At 45.9% G+C, this 18,233-nt stretch overlaps 1 protein-coding gene across 1 annotated transcript in view; it reads right to left on the reverse strand.

The window, feature by feature from the left end:
* CFAP251 (cilia and flagella associated protein 251) overlaps positions 1 to 18,233 on the reverse strand; it is a 65,949-nt gene that overhangs the window by 4,583 nt on the left and 43,133 nt on the right. Inside the window, exons 19-20 of the mRNA XM_042910480.1 lie at positions 17,078 to 17,168; positions 16,725 to 16,868 (exon numbers count right to left, since the gene is read on the reverse strand). Coding sequence (XP_042766414.1) covers positions 16,725 to 16,868; positions 17,078 to 17,168 — 235 coding nt within the window. The remainder of the gene's footprint in view (positions 1 to 16,724; positions 16,869 to 17,077; positions 17,169 to 18,233) is intronic.

The raw sequence follows: 18,233 nt of genomic DNA on the forward strand, positions 1-18,233 counted from the left end.
TTTCTGATTTGGAAATTCATTGTGTATTTTCCAAATTTTCTAGGATGACAAAGAGTGCTGTCATGTCTGTGGATTCAAACAGAAATGTGGTGACCATTAATGTGGTCTCCACATGGGTCTCCTTATGTAACTGCCAGAACAAAAGACAGGGAGAAATATAAAAACAAATAAAACCACTCCTCACTGCCATCCATCTCTCTCTGTGCAGTATTTTTGTACCATGCACATTGCAGGTGGCTGAAATTCAAAAACCCAAATTATACCTGGCAAAGGGCTAGAAACGAGTAATTTATTTTAATATCTACATTAAAAAATTTTTTAACGTTTATTTACTTTTGAGAGAGACAGAGACAGAGCACGAGCAGAGGAGGGGCAGAGAGAAAGAGGGAGACACAGAATCCAAAGCAGGCTCCAGGCTCTGAGTTGTCAGCACAGAGCGTGACTTGGGGCTTGAGCCCATGGACTTCGAGATCATGACCTGAGCTGAAGTTGGATGCTTAACCAACTGAGCCACACAGGTGCCCCTTTAATATCTACATTTTATTTAAAAAAAAATTTTTTTAACGTTTATTTATTTTTGAGACAGAGAGACAGAGCATGAACAGGGGAGGGGCAGAGAGAGAGGGAGACACAGAATCTGAAATGGGCACCAGGCTCCGAGCTGTCAGCACAGAGCCCGATGCGGGGCTCGAACTCACAGACTGTGAGATCATGACCTGAGCCAAAGTCGGACGCTTAACCGACTGAGCCACCCAGGTGCCCCTATCTACATTTTAAACTAATATGTGTCCTAACAAGTTGTAGGGCTTGGAATTTTACAAAGAGAGAGAATAAGAGCCACAGAAAAGCAGGAAATAATTTTTTTTTTCCAGAACATGAACTCTGCTTTCGTCTGTAGGAATGAATCAGGAATTGAATCTGTACTTGTACACAATATTTATCAATAGGTAACCAATTTCTCCCTGTCCAATAAATTACATAGAAAAAAATCAGAAGAGCACCAGTTTGAAGAAACACCAAATATCAGACTGTCTGGGGCACTCTCATGTCTTGGTCTGGCCCCAACTATCAATAAGAAAATAAAAATCTTTTGCAGTCCAACCATCCAACCATAATTTCTGTGAAAGATCTGAGGCACTTTCCATTTTTCCCCCATAGGTATAAAATATATATGTATATGTTTTGCAAAATTCTTATATGTATATAATTATGGATCCTGCTTTCCCCCCCTTTAACACTGTATCTGAGTAATCACCTAGTATTTTCTTTTTTATTTTTTTTTATAACGTTTATTTATTTTTGAGACAGAGAGAGACAGAGCACGAACAGGGGAGGGGCAGAGAGAGAGGGAGACACGGAATCGGAAGCAGGCTCCAGGCTCTGAGTCATCAGCCCAGAGCCCGACGCGGGGCTCGAACCCACGGACCTTGAGATCGTGACCTGAGCCAAAGTCGGACGCTTAACCGACTGAGCCACCCGGGTGCCCCTCACCTAGTATTTTCAAAGAAGCCATATATTTTCAATGCAACATTCCAGGAATGATCCTTAGACATAATATCATTGGTTACAGATACACATGAATTACAATCGATACTATGTAAGTAGCTTTAAATTGTAACATCTTCCCATGGAATATTTATTGAGTTTATATTACGTACAGTTGCAAGTTAAATTATGTATAATTTTAGTTATAAATAAAACATTATCCACCATCATATTATTTATACTTTGTACTGTGTAATTTTAGTAGTATTATTATAAACATGTGCTACTATTTACTATGAGTCTCTACTCTGAGTAGAGACTAGGGCTAGAAGTATGACCTTTGATGATAGACCTAGGTTCCTAAATTCTGGTGCTCCCATTTTCTATGTGACCTTCTCAACTTCCTTATCTTGGAAAAGGGGGTAAAGGAGTTTTGAAGTTTATTGCAACAATATATTTAAGGTGCTAAACATAATGCCTAATACACAGTAAGCTCTCAACAGGCAGTAACTATTCTTATGATTATTATACTTTCTATGCCTTTGCTAATTACAATACATATAATTATAATATAAATTATAATTTATAGCTATAAATTATAAATTATATGTATAATTTATAATTAAATTATAAATTATATTATAATTAAATTATAAATTATATGTATAGTTTATAATTACATAAATAATATAAACGATATATACAAATTATAAACGTAACATAATGATTTAACTCAATTCAGAACTATAAGGCTAACCCAAAGATACCAAAAAGGAACTCAAAAGTGGGAGTTACTCATACCCAGAGCGTTCCAAAGATCTCAGGGAACATTCTCAGCACAAACCATTGAGTAGGTGATTCACCTCTTACTCTCTTTTCCCATATGACTGATCAAGAATCATAGCTCGATGGGGCGCCTGGGTGGCTCAGTCAGTTGGGCACCTGACTGTGGCTCAGGTCATGGTCTTACAGTTCGTGGGTTCAAACCCCCCGTCGGGCTCTGTGCTGCCAGCTCAGAGCCTGGAGCCTGCTTCGGATTCTGTGTCTCCTTCTCTCTCTGCCCCTCCCGCACTCTCTCTCTCTCCCTCTCAAAAATAAACATTGAAAAGAAGAAGAAGAAGAAAGAAAGAATCACGACTCGAAAAACAAAGTTGGCAGCTTCGGCATCATTGACATTTCTTTCCTGAGCCTCCTTTGCAAATGTTGGTTGAAAAGGCATGTCTAAACAAAGTTCACGCTTGGGAGAGGAGCCTTGGAGATGGACTAGAACGCCGAGAGCCTTCCCTACGCTCCGGTGTGAAGCCGACCCTGCTGCCCTGCCTCTGCTTGGCTTCAGCCAGCCCTTTGGTGGCATTCTCACGCCGGCCCTCCCTCCACTAAGGCAGTGTTTCATTTGGGTCACTCGGGGAGCTTTAAACATTCTGAGCCCCAGGCCCTGTTCCCAGAGATCCTAACTGAATTCGTCTGGGGTAGAGTATGAGCAGTCATATTTTATAAAAGCTCCTCAGGGGATCTGAATGTATGGCCAGGGTTGAGAAGCATGGCTTTAAGGCAGGGGTTCTCAACTTTGTCGGGGGTCAAAATGACCAGGAGGGCTTATTAAAACAGATGGCTGGTCCCGCCCCCAGACTGATTCAGTGGGTCTGGGATGGAGGGGGAGGGGGGCAGCTGAGAATGTGCATTTCTTATAGGTCTCCAGGTGATGCCAATGCCCCTGGTCTGGGGGCCACATCATGGAGAACCACTGCTCTTAGACCACATCGCTTCTGCAGAGGTGATACTCCTGCCAAAAAGCCTTGTGATTTTCACTGGAGAGGAGTGGTGGCGGGCAGCTGTGAACTTGTTCTTGCTTTGGGCCCACACCTGTCTCCTCCATTAAGCTGTAGCGATCACTTTCGTGTCTATTTCCTCAGCAGCTTCAGAGCCTGGCAGTTGTAGGGACCAGAGAAATAAGAAAGAAAACGAAACAAAACAAAACAAACAATGCAGGCACAAGTGAGGTCATGGGAAAATTTTTCTTAAAATATACCAAAGGCTGGGGCGCCTGGGTGGCTCAGTCGGTTCAGCGTCTTGACTTCAACTCAGGTCATGATCTCTTGCGGTTTATAAGTTCGAGCCCCACGCTGGGCTCTGTGCTGACAGCTCAGAGCCTGGAGCCTGCTTTGGATTCTGTCTCCCTCTCTCTCTCTCTCTCTGCCCTTCCCCTGCTTGCATGCTTGCTCTCCCTCTCTCTGTGTCTCTCAAAAATAAACATTAAAAAAATTAAAATATACAAAAGGCTTATTTAGAATAACCACTTAGTTACTGCTCTTGTTAGTGCAATTTACTAGAAGTTACCGAGCATTTGGTTTAGTGCTAGGTGAACGAAAGGCAAGACACTTAATTATTCCAGGATAGCCCTACACTCTAGGACTTTATGGTCAGCAAATATCTATTAAGCACCTGCTAGGTGCCAAGCACCGGTCTGGGCCCTGTGAAGAGACACGCAAGAGATCTTAGAATCTTGTTTCAGCATCGTGTTTTATAAATTATGCTTTCTAACCTCCCTGTTAGGCGGTGAGGAACATAATACATTAGAACCGAGGCCTTCCTCACTGTACAAGCGGGCTCCCGGTGTGGGTCAGTGTCTTTTGTGCTGGTTTTATAGGCTCGCAGGCTGGGAGGACTCTCCCTGCTCCACGCGCCTGCCTCCCGACGCAGGGTGCTCTCTAGAACCTCCTCTGCAGGTGAGGAGCCTGTCTCATCACAGCGCACGTCTTCTCCTCTCCCGGGACCCCTTCGAGTGCTTCCACACTGCCCTGGGCAGGGAAGGAGGGGCGCAGAGGAGTAGCGTTCAGGGCTGGGCAGCCTCACTGCACAGTCACATCTGGAGACACTCCTGCTATTTATGAATTGCTCCGTGACTCACAGCTGCCCCCCGCTTCCTCCAGGAACTATATTTGGACGACAGCTGCCTTTCTCCAGGAGTAGGACATGCCACACCCACTGGATGCAGTCCCAGGCCAGCCCTTGGTGCGCGGCCACCACTCTTTCTCCCTGCTGTCTGGGGTGAGGTGACCCAGAAATGAGAACACCACCCATTCCAGGGCCCTCTATGGTGGTGACCTTCATTCAGCCCCTCATCGGAGCCCAGGTGTCAAACACTTCCAGGCACTGACTCCAGGAAATGGTTTTAAAGGCTTTCCAATCTAGATGACACTTTCTCCAGCTCATCCCAAACCTACAGTGAGGGCTTGTCAGTTAAGCGCTCACAGCTCTTCAAAGTCCTGCTTCCTTGTAGCTGTGCCCAGAAACAGGGGATAGATAGGTCCTGGTTCCAGTCAAGAAATAGCATAGATGGAAACCAATCTGGCAGTCCTCAAACATAGGGTTATTGGCACAGCAATTCTGCTCCTAGGGACGTACGCGAGAGAAAATAAAACATAGCTCTACACAAAACCTTGTGCACAAATATTCATAGCAGTATTATGCGTAACAGCCAAAACGTGGAAACAACCAAATGCCCATCATTTGATGAGTGCAAAAATAAAATGTGGCACATCCATAAGAACGAACAGAATATTAATCAGTTATAAAAAGGAGTGAAATGCGGACACCTGTTACCACATGGGTGAACCCTGAAAACATGATGCTCAGTGAAAGAAGCCAGTCACAGAAGACCACATAGTATGATTCCACTGATATGAAACATCCAGAACAGACAAACCCATAGGGACAGGAAGGAGATTGGTGGGTGCCAGGAGCTGAGGATGGGGCGGGGGGGGGGCGGAGTGACTATTCACGGGTCACTGCATTAAGTGTGTTGATGGGTATGAGGTTTCTTTTTAGGGTGATAAACATGCTGTGGGATTAGATGGTGGTGATGGTTGCACAACTCTGTGAACAAACTAAAAGCCCCTGAATTGTACACTTTAAATGCACGAATTGTATGGTATGTGATATATCTCAATAAAGTTGTTAAAAGGAAAGAAAAATACGGGCGCCTAGGTGGCTCAGTTGGTTGGGTGTCTGTCTCTTGATTTCAGCTCGGACCATGATCTCATAGTCTGTGGGACCGAGCCCCATGGTGGGCTCTGAGCTGATGGCGCGGAGCCTGCTTGGGATTCCTCTTCTCCTCTCTCTGCCCCTCCCCTACTCTCTCTCTCTCTCTCTCAAAATAAATAAACATTTTTAAAAATCTTAAAAAAAAAAAAAGAAAGAAAAATAATATGAGGTGAAGCCATGGCAAAGGCAAGTAACAAAGTATTTTTTTTAAATATATTTTCTACCATCACTATGTTCTAACCTGTTCTAATCATAAAACCAGTAAAGATAGAATATGCTTGTTATAAAAAATTTAAGCAATGGAGATAGGGAAATGAAGTGCCCTATAATTCCCCATCTCTCAGCAATAGCCAGTGTTTGATGTCCCAGCTTTTAGGGTTTCTTCCTTGTTTGCACTACAGCACATGTGTAGAAACAGAACATGGGGTCTGGGCCCGGCCAGCTGGGGCGCAGACGCAGCTCTACCCTCAGGGGCTGTGACTGGGAAAGCTCCCTCGCCTCCCTAAGCCTCACTTCCCCATCTGTGACACTGAGACAATAAAAGCATCTCCCTGCTGTGGGAGGGAGGACTGAAGGACGGTGGGGTTAGCCCCGAACCTGGCACAGGGTGAGAGCCCCAGAGAGAAGAGCCTGGTTGGTGCTGTTGCTGGCGTTATTACGGTATTATGGTCACCTCCATTCTTTCTTGGTGGCTGCGTGGCATTTCAGGATTTCCTTCTTTAAATGCATTAAAGTGTGAACAATAGAAATTATTTTGTCTTGCCCTCATCTCTCTGAAGGGGAGACACCCTGCTCGCTGGTGTAGGGACTCAGCTGACCGGGAAGGCCTCCCCACAATAGTGGGCCATGGGAAACAGCTCCTGACATTCCGGCTTCAGAGCAAATCTAACACAGTGACGGCTTCTTTTCAAAGTGCAAATCACCAAATTCCCACTGGGGTCTTTATCAGAGCAGAAATTGTGCCCATGACCACTGGCTCAGATTTCTCCTCCTTGTATGGGGAAGGCTGTGCTGCTTGGCCACAGTCCCTCCATCCCAGCTGGGACCATGGTTTAGCCACAAGATTAGCACAAACGGCTTTGGGAGGATTTGTTTGTTTATCTTTCTGGGTTTTGTTCTAGATACAAAAGCAACACAAGCTACATGCTTGCAGCTAAGAAAAATTAGAATAAATTAGAATACTACAGAAGTGTATGAGTCCCTGCCCCCACCCCATATATAACCACAACTGTCTTCTGAGGAGGGTACAAGCCACTAAATGGGAAGTTTCTTCATTTATAGACCCTTGAGATGGGCTTATATTGCAGGTTTGGAAACCAGCTAAGAGCCCAACTGCCACGGCTGGCAGAGGGAGAACGTGGAGTTCCTGGGGGCGCACCAGGAAAGAGGGGGAACAGAGCACGGAATTCAGCATGGGGTAAAGGCCAGCAAGGAAGCCCCTGTCCGGGTCCTCGTCAGGACTGGGAAGAAGGTCTCAAAGCAGTTTCAGGTAAATTGCTGTGAAATGTGCTTACGTGTGACTCTTTCTGACGATGCCCAAATTTTCAAGAAAGTTGTCTTGTGTGTGTGGGCTTTGTGTTTTTGTGGAAACCAAGGAAAGAGCTGAGAGTATCAGGTCTGGAATGATGTGGGCTAGACAGAGTCTGCACACACACACGTGGACGCCCCCCCACCCCCAGGGTAGCCCCAAAACTCTGGAACCAGAGCCAGGTTCCAGCTGGTACCAGGGGCCTCTGTGGACATGGGGTTATATGTACAGAGTAGGAAGTAAAAGTTCTCCCAGATCCCAGCCCTCAGAAATCAATGTCATTGAGCGTTTGGAGCATGTTCTTTCAGAGTTTTGCTAGGAGTGTACAAATATATAAATTATCATTAATGAGATGAGATTATGCTTTACATACTGTTTTGCCCTTTTCCGTTTAAATTTTTTTAATGTTTATTTATTTTTGAGAGAGAGAGAGAGAAAGAGAGAGAGAGAGTGTGTGTGTACATGAGCGGGGGAGGGGCAGAGAGAGAGGGAGACAAAGACTCAGAAGCAGGCTCCAGGCCCTGAGCGGTCAGCACAGATCCCGACGCGGGGCTCGAAACCACAGACCATGAGATCATGACCTGAGCCAAAGTCAGACGCTTAATGCTTAACAAGGCCACCCCAGCGCCACTGCCCTTTTCCATTTAAATAACAAAACCTGAACATTCTTTGAGTCAAGAAATGTAGGTCAGTTTCACTTTTTAAGGACTGCTAAGCGTAGGTCTGCCTGGTTTATTTATCCCATCTCTTATCAAGGGACATTAGGGTTGTTTTAACGTTTCATCATCAGGAAAATAAACGACAATTGTCCTTTCATATGCACGTCACTCACATTTGTGTGAGTTTTTCTGGAGGACACGCTCCTAAAAGTAGATTAGGTGGGTCCAAAGACACGTAAAAAGTTAAACAATTGTTGGGGCGCCTGGATGGCTCAGTCAGTTAAGCGTCCGACTCTTGGTTTCGGCTCAGGTCATGGTCTCGCGGTTCGTGGGTTCGGGCTCCACATCGGGCTCTGTGCTGACAGTGTGGAGCCTGCTTGGGGTTCTCTCTCTTTCCTTCTCTCTCTGCCCCTCCCCTACTCATACTATCTCTGTCTCTCTCAAAATAAATAAATTAAAACTTTAAAAAAGGAAATACAAAATCAAAAGTTAGACGATTATTTATTTCTTCTCTAGACACTCCTAAACAACACTTAAGTGCTGTTGTTGAATATACCGAATACTTCAGGGCTACTATTAACTACTCTGAGATCAAATAATAATGGCCAGGATTCTATTTTCCTTGTTGTCTTTGCAGCCACATATGACCAAAGAGCGTCCGTCATTCATTCATTCATTCACTCACTCGTCTGACCAATATTCTCTGAGTGTCTATTTATCATGTGAGCACTTGCCAGTCATAAACAGACGTCTCTGCCAGGGTTGGCCTTACATTTATCGAACTAAGTGGTTACACTACTGTTAATTCACTGCGAAAACCTACCAGGGTTAAACACCGCTCTGCAAGCTAAATAGAAACGTAGCTACCAGTAACCAGGGAACACATGTGACAGGTGAGCCCTGCCCCAACATGATACTCCAAAGTCCTGGAGGAAAAGAAAACTTCTACAGATAGAAGATGAAACTCTGTCTTATGTGAGCTCAGCTATAGGAAACAATGACACGTAAGTTTTGGTTCCTTCTGTAACACTATGAACAGTGTAAATCTTTCATTTAAAAAATGAAGATGTGTGGGGCTCCTGGGCGGCTTAGTCGGTTGGGTGTCCGACTTTGGCTCAGATCACGATCTCACGGTTTGTGGGTTCGAGCCCCGGAGCTTGCTTCAGATTCTGTGTCTCCCTCTCTGTCTGCCCCTCCCCCACTTGTGCTCTGTCTGTCTCTCTCTGTCTCTCTCAAAAAAAAAAAAAAAAAAATCTGTAAGAGCAGCCCAGCCCGATGACTTTGGCTGTGTTATGCCCAGGTACAGCAATTAGGGATTCTTTGGGGAGGGTTATATTCTTATGTAATTTGGCTTCAATTTACCACACTGACTAGAGTGAAATCCCCAAGCCAGTTAAAATGACGTCAGAAAAATATAAATAATGTATAGCCTTGGTTGGGGCGGGAAGGCTGAATCTCTGTGACTGAGTCTTTTATGTAACCAAGTTTAGCTGGGCAGACTTCTTCGTGCAACTTCTCGGGGGAGGGGGAACAGCTGCATCTCAATAGGAAATGTTTCATTAACCACGACAAAGCCTGGATTTAAAAGTTTCAAAGCCCTGAAAACATTTTTATTGAAACCGCTATAAATCCAATGTGAAAACAAGAGACCAAAAAGCTCTCCCTGTGCAGCTTCAGACATGAACTGACTCATCAGCTAGCAAAGTTTGCACACTCACATGGCCACATCTGGATCGGGGGTCTTCAGAGAACATCGCCAAAGAGTGAGTGTATTTTTCTTTTAGGTGGATTAAAAACCCTGGAGTCCAAGGGATTAATGAAGGCATTCGAGCAGGGCACTGAAAGTCTCCTTTTTAACAGCGGGAGAGATGTATACAACAGCCATTGAAAACCTTGCAATCACCATTTTTATTTCTATTTATGTTTGTAACTAATGCTCAATGTCACTTTATGACATTTGTTGAAGACTGACATTTTTTTTCTGGGTACCTTTTACTCATCAACGAGACATGGAGAGGCTGTTAGGCTCTATTACATTTTGCCAATGACCAGGTAACTGAGTATGCCTTAGTGACTGCCCGTCCTTGCTTCTGCAGGAAGCAGGGAAAGGCTGGTCACTCTGTGTCTACCCTCCGTCTGTAGCAGTTCATGTGGCCGGTGAGTGATGGTCACTAAGGCTAAACACCCAGAATTCCCTCACTAACCAGGCACGACTGCAGAGGAGGAGGACACGCTTATATAAGCTCAGGGCTGAAAATCGAGAATCCTGAAAGGAGTGGCTGGCTGGTTCAGTCGGTAGAGCCTGCAACTCTTGATCTCAGGGTCGTGAGTTCAAGCCCCACACTGGGTGAAGAGCAAGGAAGGAAGGAAGGAAGGAAGGAAGAAAGAAAGAAAAGAAAGAGAAAGAAGGAAAGAAAAGAAAGAGAAAGAAGGAAAGAAAAGAAAGAGAAAGAAGGAAAGAAAAGAAAAAGAAAGCCCTTAAAAAAAAAAAGCAAAGAAAGTCCTGAATGAGAAGCCTGCCATCAGTTTGATGACTTTCAGTCACTTGGCAAAGTGCCCTTACCAGATGAGTCAAGGAAACAACGAACTGGTTTTAGAAAGGAAATTGCGAGCAAAGAACCACACGGTCGGAGGAGTGTTCGTCTACAGGCCTTTCACAATCACACGTCCAGAGATGAGGACTTGAGGATGAAGACAGTAACACTGGATGGTATTTTCTGAAGACTTAACATGTGCCACGTCCTGCGCTACATAGATGCTCATTTAATCGTCCGTCATTCTGGGAGGTGGGCGCCACTACTGTCCCAGTTTTACACTCGAGACAGAGACTCGGGAGAGATCCAGGAACTCGACCAACTCTTCGCCCCAGAGCCCCTGACATGGGAGCCTGGGCTCCCAGCAGCTATCGGGTGCTACGTCCCAAGTAGGACGGCTTGGATCTGCGACCTTCAGAGAGGCACCGGAATGCTTGCCCACAGGACAGAAGTGACCGTGAGCTGGAGACACCCACTGGGGGTGGGGGAGTGGGAGAGGAAGGACCCTCTCCCCAGCTGGACGACTGAGTAAGGGACACCTCAGTTCCAGAGGCCTCTCTGTGAGGTAGGAGTGCCTGGAACCTGCTTCAGAATAGGCCACAGGTGGAGAGGAAGTTGGGGGGTCTGAATGTAATAGGAGTTGATAATTGTTGAAGGTGACTGATGGGTACACAACGGTTTATTACACTATTTTGTCTGCTTTTGTCCATGTTTGGAATTTTCCAAAATAAAGAGTTAAAAATAAGTAAAGAGGGGGCAATCGCATCAACCTCTTAAAAAGAGCACACCGTTTCAGGGCGCCCGGCTCAGTTGAGTGTCTGACTTCCGCTCGGGTCATGATCTCACAGTTTGTGAGTTCGAGCCCCGTGTCACCCTCTGTGCTGACAGCTCGGAGCCTGGAGCCTGCTTCAGATTCTGTGACTCCCTCTCTCTGTCCTTCCCCTGCTCATGCTCTGTCTCTCTCTCAAGAATAAATAAACATTAAAAAAAAAAAAAACAAAAAGAACACACCATTTTGACAGGAAATACTGAAGTAAGAAGAGGGTCTGAGTAAGCACCTATTCTGTGTCACACTGGATGGGGGGGGGGGCGCTCCTTGGACTCCTGTCCTCAGGTCCTCGTGATGACATACGAGGTCAGAGCTGCTTCCAGCCTCATCTGACAGATGGGGACGCAGGAACTCAGACTATAGTGGAAATGACTTGCCAAGGGAGCCAGTAGGTCAGCCAGGTTCTGCGTCCCTGCCCTTCCTACAACATCTGCTTTTCCCTCCTCCTCAGTCTGGAAGTACTAGGCATTATGCCAGCCAATCCCTCGAGAAGATGGGTATTAGCTTAAGATAAATGTTTGGCTAAAAAAAGAAGATGAACCATAGATACAATAGAGAAGATGAAACGCAGAGGGAGTAGAGCCTGAGTGAGAAGTCAAAGGCAATACTTCCAGACTGAACTGAGACAGGTTTCCACAATCAGTCCATTTGGGGGGTGCTATCCTGCATGTATACACCTCACTTCAAGACTCCCAGTGTCCAACAAACTTTTATTTTTTATTGTCCTTTAAAGTTTATTTATTTATTTTGAGAGAGAGAGAGCCAGCTCACGCACAAGTGGGGGAGGGACAGAGAGGAGGAGAGAGAGAATCCAAAGGAGGTTCCACGCTGTCAGCACGGAGCCCAATATGGGGCTTAAACTCATGAACCGTGAGATCTCAACCTGAGCCAAGATCAAGACTCGGACGCTTAACTGACTGAGCCACCCACGTGCCCCTTCAGTAAACTTTTAGCGCCTCAGAATAATGGACCCATTTTTTTTTTTCTATGCAGAATTCCATTTGGAGACCACTCCTCCTGCCCCAGAATCCTCATGGTCAAGGTGGCTGACCCTGCCTCTGATTCCAGGTGCAGGGAGTATACAGGCCTGGCCAACCCGAGCAGCACCTGCCCGAGGACAGTGGCCAGGAGGCTGGGGGTGGTCACCAGGGCTCTGGGGTTGTGCATGCTGAACGTGGGCCAAGGGACCCCCTGAGAAGAAAGGCAACATGGAGGCAAGTGAGGCCCCGGAAGAAGGACACCCTCTGGAGGAGGTGTGAGTGCCCGGATGAGGTTACACTGGGTGTTACCGCTGCCTCTAGAGTCGGAGTGTGGCGACCCAAAAACTAGTTCGCGTTAGGTTTCTATAACCCGTAACCAAAGGAGAGTCCTGACCAATAATCCTGTTTCGCTGTGCTGAATCGTCCTTCCTCCGGCATAAGTGGCCTCGGTAAACACCTCAGGGGCCAGTGTGCTAAGGCAGGGGTTTGAAACCTGGGGGGGGGATATGCAGATTGCCAGGCCGCATACCTGGAGATTCTGATTGGCTAGACCCAGGATGGGCCCAGGAATCTGTCTCCTTAGCAAGTGCTCCACGTAATTCTGATGCAGCCTGCCAGTTTGGGAACCAATAGTCCAAGGAGCGTGCTTTGGAGCGACAGCTCCCAGGAACACTTTCATGTGGGTCGCGTCAGCCTCAACTTTCTCCCTACCTGCTTCCATTTCCGGGCATGTACTTTTACCAAAACGTACATTGGTCAAAAGACCTTTTGATGGGGTGCCTGGGTGGCTCAGTCGGTTGAGCTTCCGACTTCGGCTCAGGTCACGATCTCACCGTCTGTGAATTCGAGCCCCGCGTCCGGCTCTGTGCTGATAGCTCGGAGCCTGGAGCCTTCTTCGGATTCTGTGTCTCCCTCTCTCTCTAACCCTCCCCCGCTCATGCTGTGTCTCTCTCTGTCTCAAAAATAAAATAAAACATTAAAAAAAAAAAAGACCTTTTGAGGAGCTTGTTAGAATACCTGTTGAGCTTAAGGTGCTCTCCCTGGTCTCTGCATGGGTCTGTGGGCTCACAGAGCTCATCTTTCCAGATGCCATCTGGAGAATGAAGGTCATCTTCCCGTCACACCCAGAGCACACAAAACAGGTGGTTCTAGGCGGGCCACCAAAGCTAGGAGAAATACCAGGGACCAGAGCTTACACCCCTAAAATGCACCGAGCCACCAATGTGGGCACCACATCTCAGCTGGGTCTCAGGCCTTCCGTATGCCTGATGGCGTGCCGTGAAATGCTACATTTTTGGAAAGCTGTTTGGCAGCACAGCCTTGAAGTTCCTATTCTCTGACCCAGTGATTCCATTTCTAGGACGCTGAGACTGGAAAATAATCAGAGGAGTATGCAAAAACTGCACACAGAGATGCTCATCACAACCATGTCTCTGACAGCCAAACACTTCAAGACAATCTACATGGCTGTCAGCTGGGGACCGGCGCAAGCAAGTACCCAGCCTGTAAAAAGCATGTTGTCTACATCAAACGAAAAAGCTCCCGCCCGGTGGGGTGTCTGGGTGGCTCAGTTGATTGAGTGAGCACCCAACTCTTGATTTGGGCTCAGGTCATGATCTCATAGTTCAGGGGATCGAGCCCGACACTGGGCTCAGTGCGGGCAGCATGGAGCCTGCTTGGGATTCCCTCTCTCCCCCCCCCCTCTCTGCCCCTCCCTTGCTTATGTGTGTGCACATGTTCTTTCTTGCTCTTGCTCTCTAAATAAATAAGTAAACATTTTAAAAAAGCTTCTGGGGGCGCCTGGGTGACTCAGGTGCCTGAGTGTCCAACTTCAGCTCAGGTCACGATCTCACAGTTTGTGGGGTTGGGCTCTGTGCTGACAGCTCAGAGCCTGGAGCCTGCTTCGGATTCTGGGTCTCCCTCTTTCTCTGCCCCTCCCCTGCTCGTGCTCTGTCTCTCTCACTCTCTCTCTCAAAAATAAATAAGCATTAAAAAAAATTAAACAAAACATTAAAAAAAAACTTCTGCACAACAAAAAGAAATTAGTAAAATGAAAAGGTGACCTATGGAATGAGAGAAAATATTTGCAAACCACATATCTGATAAGGGGCTACTCTCTAAAATATATAAGGAAAACATATAACCCAATAGCAAAAAAATAAATAACCCAATTTAAAAATGGGCCAAAGACCCGAACAACCATTTTTCCAAAAAAGATATTCAAACGTGAAAAGGTGCACAATGTCCCTAATCATCAGGAAAACACAGATCAAAGCCATAATGAGCTGTCACTTCACACCTGTTAGAATGGCAAAAGGTAACTGGTGACGAGGATGTGGAGAAAAGGGATCCCTTGTGCACTGTTGGTGGGAATAAAGAAAGAAAATGTGATTTCTGTATACATCATGGAACACTATTCAACCATAAAAAAGAAGGAAATCCTGCCATTTACGACAACATGGATGAAACTTGAGAGCTTTATGCTAAGTGAAATAAGTCAAAGAAAGACAAATGCATGTATGTGGAATCTAAAAAAACAAAACAAAAAAAACACAACACCAAACTCATAGAAATAGAAAACAGAGAGTGGTTGCCAGGGTACAAACTTCCAGTTATAAGATGAAAAAGTCCCAGGGAGGTAATGTACAGCATGACGACTATAGATTTTGAAAGTTCTCACCACACCAAAAAATGGTAGCTACACGCGGTGGTGGTCTGTTAACTGACCTTACTGTGGTGATCGTTTTTGCAACAATACGTATATAAAATTACTAAACTGTATGCCTTAAACTATATAGGTTGTATGTCAATTTTGTCTCAACAAAGCTGGGGGGAAAAGTATATTGTCAAGGAATTTTTGCCACCATGCTTACAAAACAACAGTTACTGAGAATGTTGACACAGGGGCGCCTGGGTGGCTCACTCGGTTAAGCGTCCGACTTTGGCTCAAGTCATCATCTCGCGGTTCGTGAGTTCGAGCCCCGCATTGGGCTCTGTGCTGACAGCTCAGAGCCCGAAGCCTGCTTCAGATTCTGTGTCTCCCCCTCTCTCTGCCCCGCCTCTGTCTGTCTCTCAATAATAAAGTAACGCTAAAAAAAATTTTAAAGAATGTTGATACAAATATATACATATATATACACATACACAGATATGCCTATATACTCACACAAATCTGTACATATGTACATGTATATGCACACATCCTCTGTAAACTGTTGATATATATTGTCACAGACACATATATGCCATATAATGCCAATTCCTTATTTAAAAATATAGATGTATCTGGGGCGCCTGGGTGGCGCAGTCGGTTAAGCGTCCGACTTCAGCCAGGTCATGATCTTGCGGTCCGTGAGTTCGAGCCCCGCGTCGGGCTCTGGGCTGATGGCTCGGAGCCTGGAGCCTGTTTCCGATTCTGTGTCTCCCTCTCTCTCTGACCCTCCCCCGTTCATGCTCTGTCTCTCTCTGTCCCAAAAATAAATAAAAAACGTTGAAAAAAAAATTTAAAAATATAGATGTATCTATACCCATGCATAAAACAATAGAAGGAAGTCCACTAAAATGTTAACAGTGATTATCTCTGAGTAATTTCTATTTTCTTCTTTATAGTTCTATTTTCTAAATCAGGGTAAGTTACAAAATTAAGGCATATCCTTCAAAAATCATGTTCTCAGAGAATTACTAATACATGGAAAATGCTTATGAAATGACATCAAGAGGAAATATAGGGTAAAAATATATATTCAATACAATACCAATTAGGTGTTTAAATTATATATATATATGAAATATATATACAAAATTTTATATAGATACCCCGGAAAATACTAAAAACTGTTAAGTCTGTGTAGTGGGATTATTAATATTTTCTTCATTTCATTTGCGTACCGTTTCCAAGCTTTCTTTCCTTTTTTTTTTTAAGATTTTTTTTTAATGTTTATTTACTTTAGAGAGAGAGAAGGGGGGAGGATCCAAAGCTGGCTCTGTGCAGGGCTCAAATTCACAAACTGTGAGATCATGACCTGAGCTGGAGTCGGAGGCTTAACCGACTGAGCCGCCCAGGTGCCCCAAACTTTCTACAATGAGAATGTGTTAACACCTCAAGTCTGAGAGAAAACCAAGTCAGTTGCATCGTAACCACGGTTTCTAAGGGGAACACTCTCCCTCGAGAGCTTCTGGTCCCTTGCGGCTGGGCGTGTTGTGTGAGGTCATGAGGAATGACTGTGTCTCCTGAGCCCACAGCACAGGATGAGCACCCACCTCCCAGAGGCGCCCCATTCACACAGGCCAGGTTAACAGCAACTACAAAGTGAAGGTCATCCCAATAACGACCATTTACGGAGCTTTTCCTATGTGCCTGGCCCTGTGCTGAGTGCTTTGTGGGCATTTCTCGGGCATCATCTCCTTGAACTCATCAGGGGCCAGTCTAATTCCAAAACCCAGGCTCTTACTGGCATCAAACTGTGGTAAGGAAGAGTCTTTAAGGAATATCTTTATGGTAAGTCTGTTTCTAAGGAGAGGGTCTGGGATGCCCACAACCTTCTTTTTGATCCATTTACGTAAGAATAATGTTAAATTTTTACTTTTGACCTATAATTGTTGCTCCCAGAGGTCGTTTTCATGAATAACATGTCCCACTGCTGCTCTTGTTTTCGTTCCGCCTACCTTTTCTTCCGAGGGGTAAAAGCCAACTGCTCTCATGACAAAAGGAAGCTCCGACAGGCAAATGTGTTCCGACACCTCTCTGGTCTCCATTGTATCAATTCCTTGACTACGGAGCTGAGAATAGTAAAAATAGTCTTCCAGCTCCTATGTGCAAATACAATGAAACACAACACACATTTTGGCTCAAGTCTGCAGCATCCATTAGGACTTCAAGGACATTTTCTAGAAAGTACGTTCTGAGCTCAGTGGGGAAAAGAGCTTTGGGAAAAAGGCAAGAAGGTTCATCCCGGGCTCATTTGTTTCACAAACTTAACTAGATGTTACCAGGAAGTGTTTACTCTGAGGACAATTACCCTGTAGAATTTTCCTTCCCTGCCACCAGCCACCAGACCGTAGAACGGGGTCAAGTCTTCACCCCCGAGAGAAACTGCAGCCTCCAGAGCACTAGAACGGTGACAGAAACATCGCTGTTAGGGAGCGCTCGCGCCTGAGCACTGGCCAGCCCGAGTCCCGCTGGCACTGCGGACCTCGGCAGGGTGTCACGATGCCCGTACAAGTAGGGTCTCCGTAAACTTGTCAGGAAAATTCCTTCTGAAATGAAGCCAAAAACGAAAAATTCAATTTCAATGTGGAACCTGGTGGTACAGGGTACCTGCCTTAACGGTAGTGATATTCTCTCGCCGATGACAGGGCAGGCGCTTGGCAATTTGTGGGCAATCTTCGGGGAGCACGGCTCCTCCCCTGAGGGAGGCAGGGAGGTGGGGGGAGGGAGGGAGGACCCCTGTGCACTGAAACCACAGTGCTCCCCAGTAGAGCCGCGTCCCTCGTGAGATCTGTGCGACCAGAGCCAAAAACGGGGTAAGTGCAGGTACACTGCCAACACTAATTGCTTCCATAAAAACTCGGGAGGCCACAAGGGACCCATGCCAGTCAGATAAAAATAACCCTCTGCTCTCTAACATGGGGTCAGGTTTTCTAAAAATAGGCACCGTAAATGGTAAGAAAACCTACTTTTGTGTGTGAGACTGACTCTGCCCCGCACGAAATACACGTAATAGGAAATCATTGTAATAGTCCGCTAACTGGATTTCTGCTAATCAGGCCGTTAGCCTCTTCGTGGAGCTGTTAAAACACACTTCGGTGTAGACCACGGCAGGGAAGTGGTTAAGTATCCAGAATCTGGAGTCAGAGGGACACGCGTTGAGTCCTGGCTCTGCCACTCGCAAGCAGTGTGGTCACGGGTCAGCGACAGCCTCCCTGGGCCCCAGTTTCCTCATCTATGAAATGGGAATAGTCACAGGTCTGCCTCACAGGGTTGTTTCGAAAATAAAGTGAAGGCACATAAAGGGTTTGACACGAAGCCCTTTGTTTTCCTCTTTGTTTTCCTCCGTGATGAGTGTTTGTTAGGTGTGGCGTTGAATCAGAAAGACCGGATGTGAATCCCAGCCCCACCACTTACTCCAGTGCTTGGGGCGGGAGGGGGGGGGGTGTCATTTAGCACCCTGGAGC

The sequence above is a fragment of the Panthera leo genome, chromosome D3 (genome assembly GCF_018350215.1).
Source record: "Panthera leo isolate Ple1 chromosome D3, P.leo_Ple1_pat1.1, whole genome shotgun sequence".
Taxonomy (NCBI): Eukaryota; Metazoa; Chordata; class Mammalia; order Carnivora; family Felidae; genus Panthera; species Panthera leo.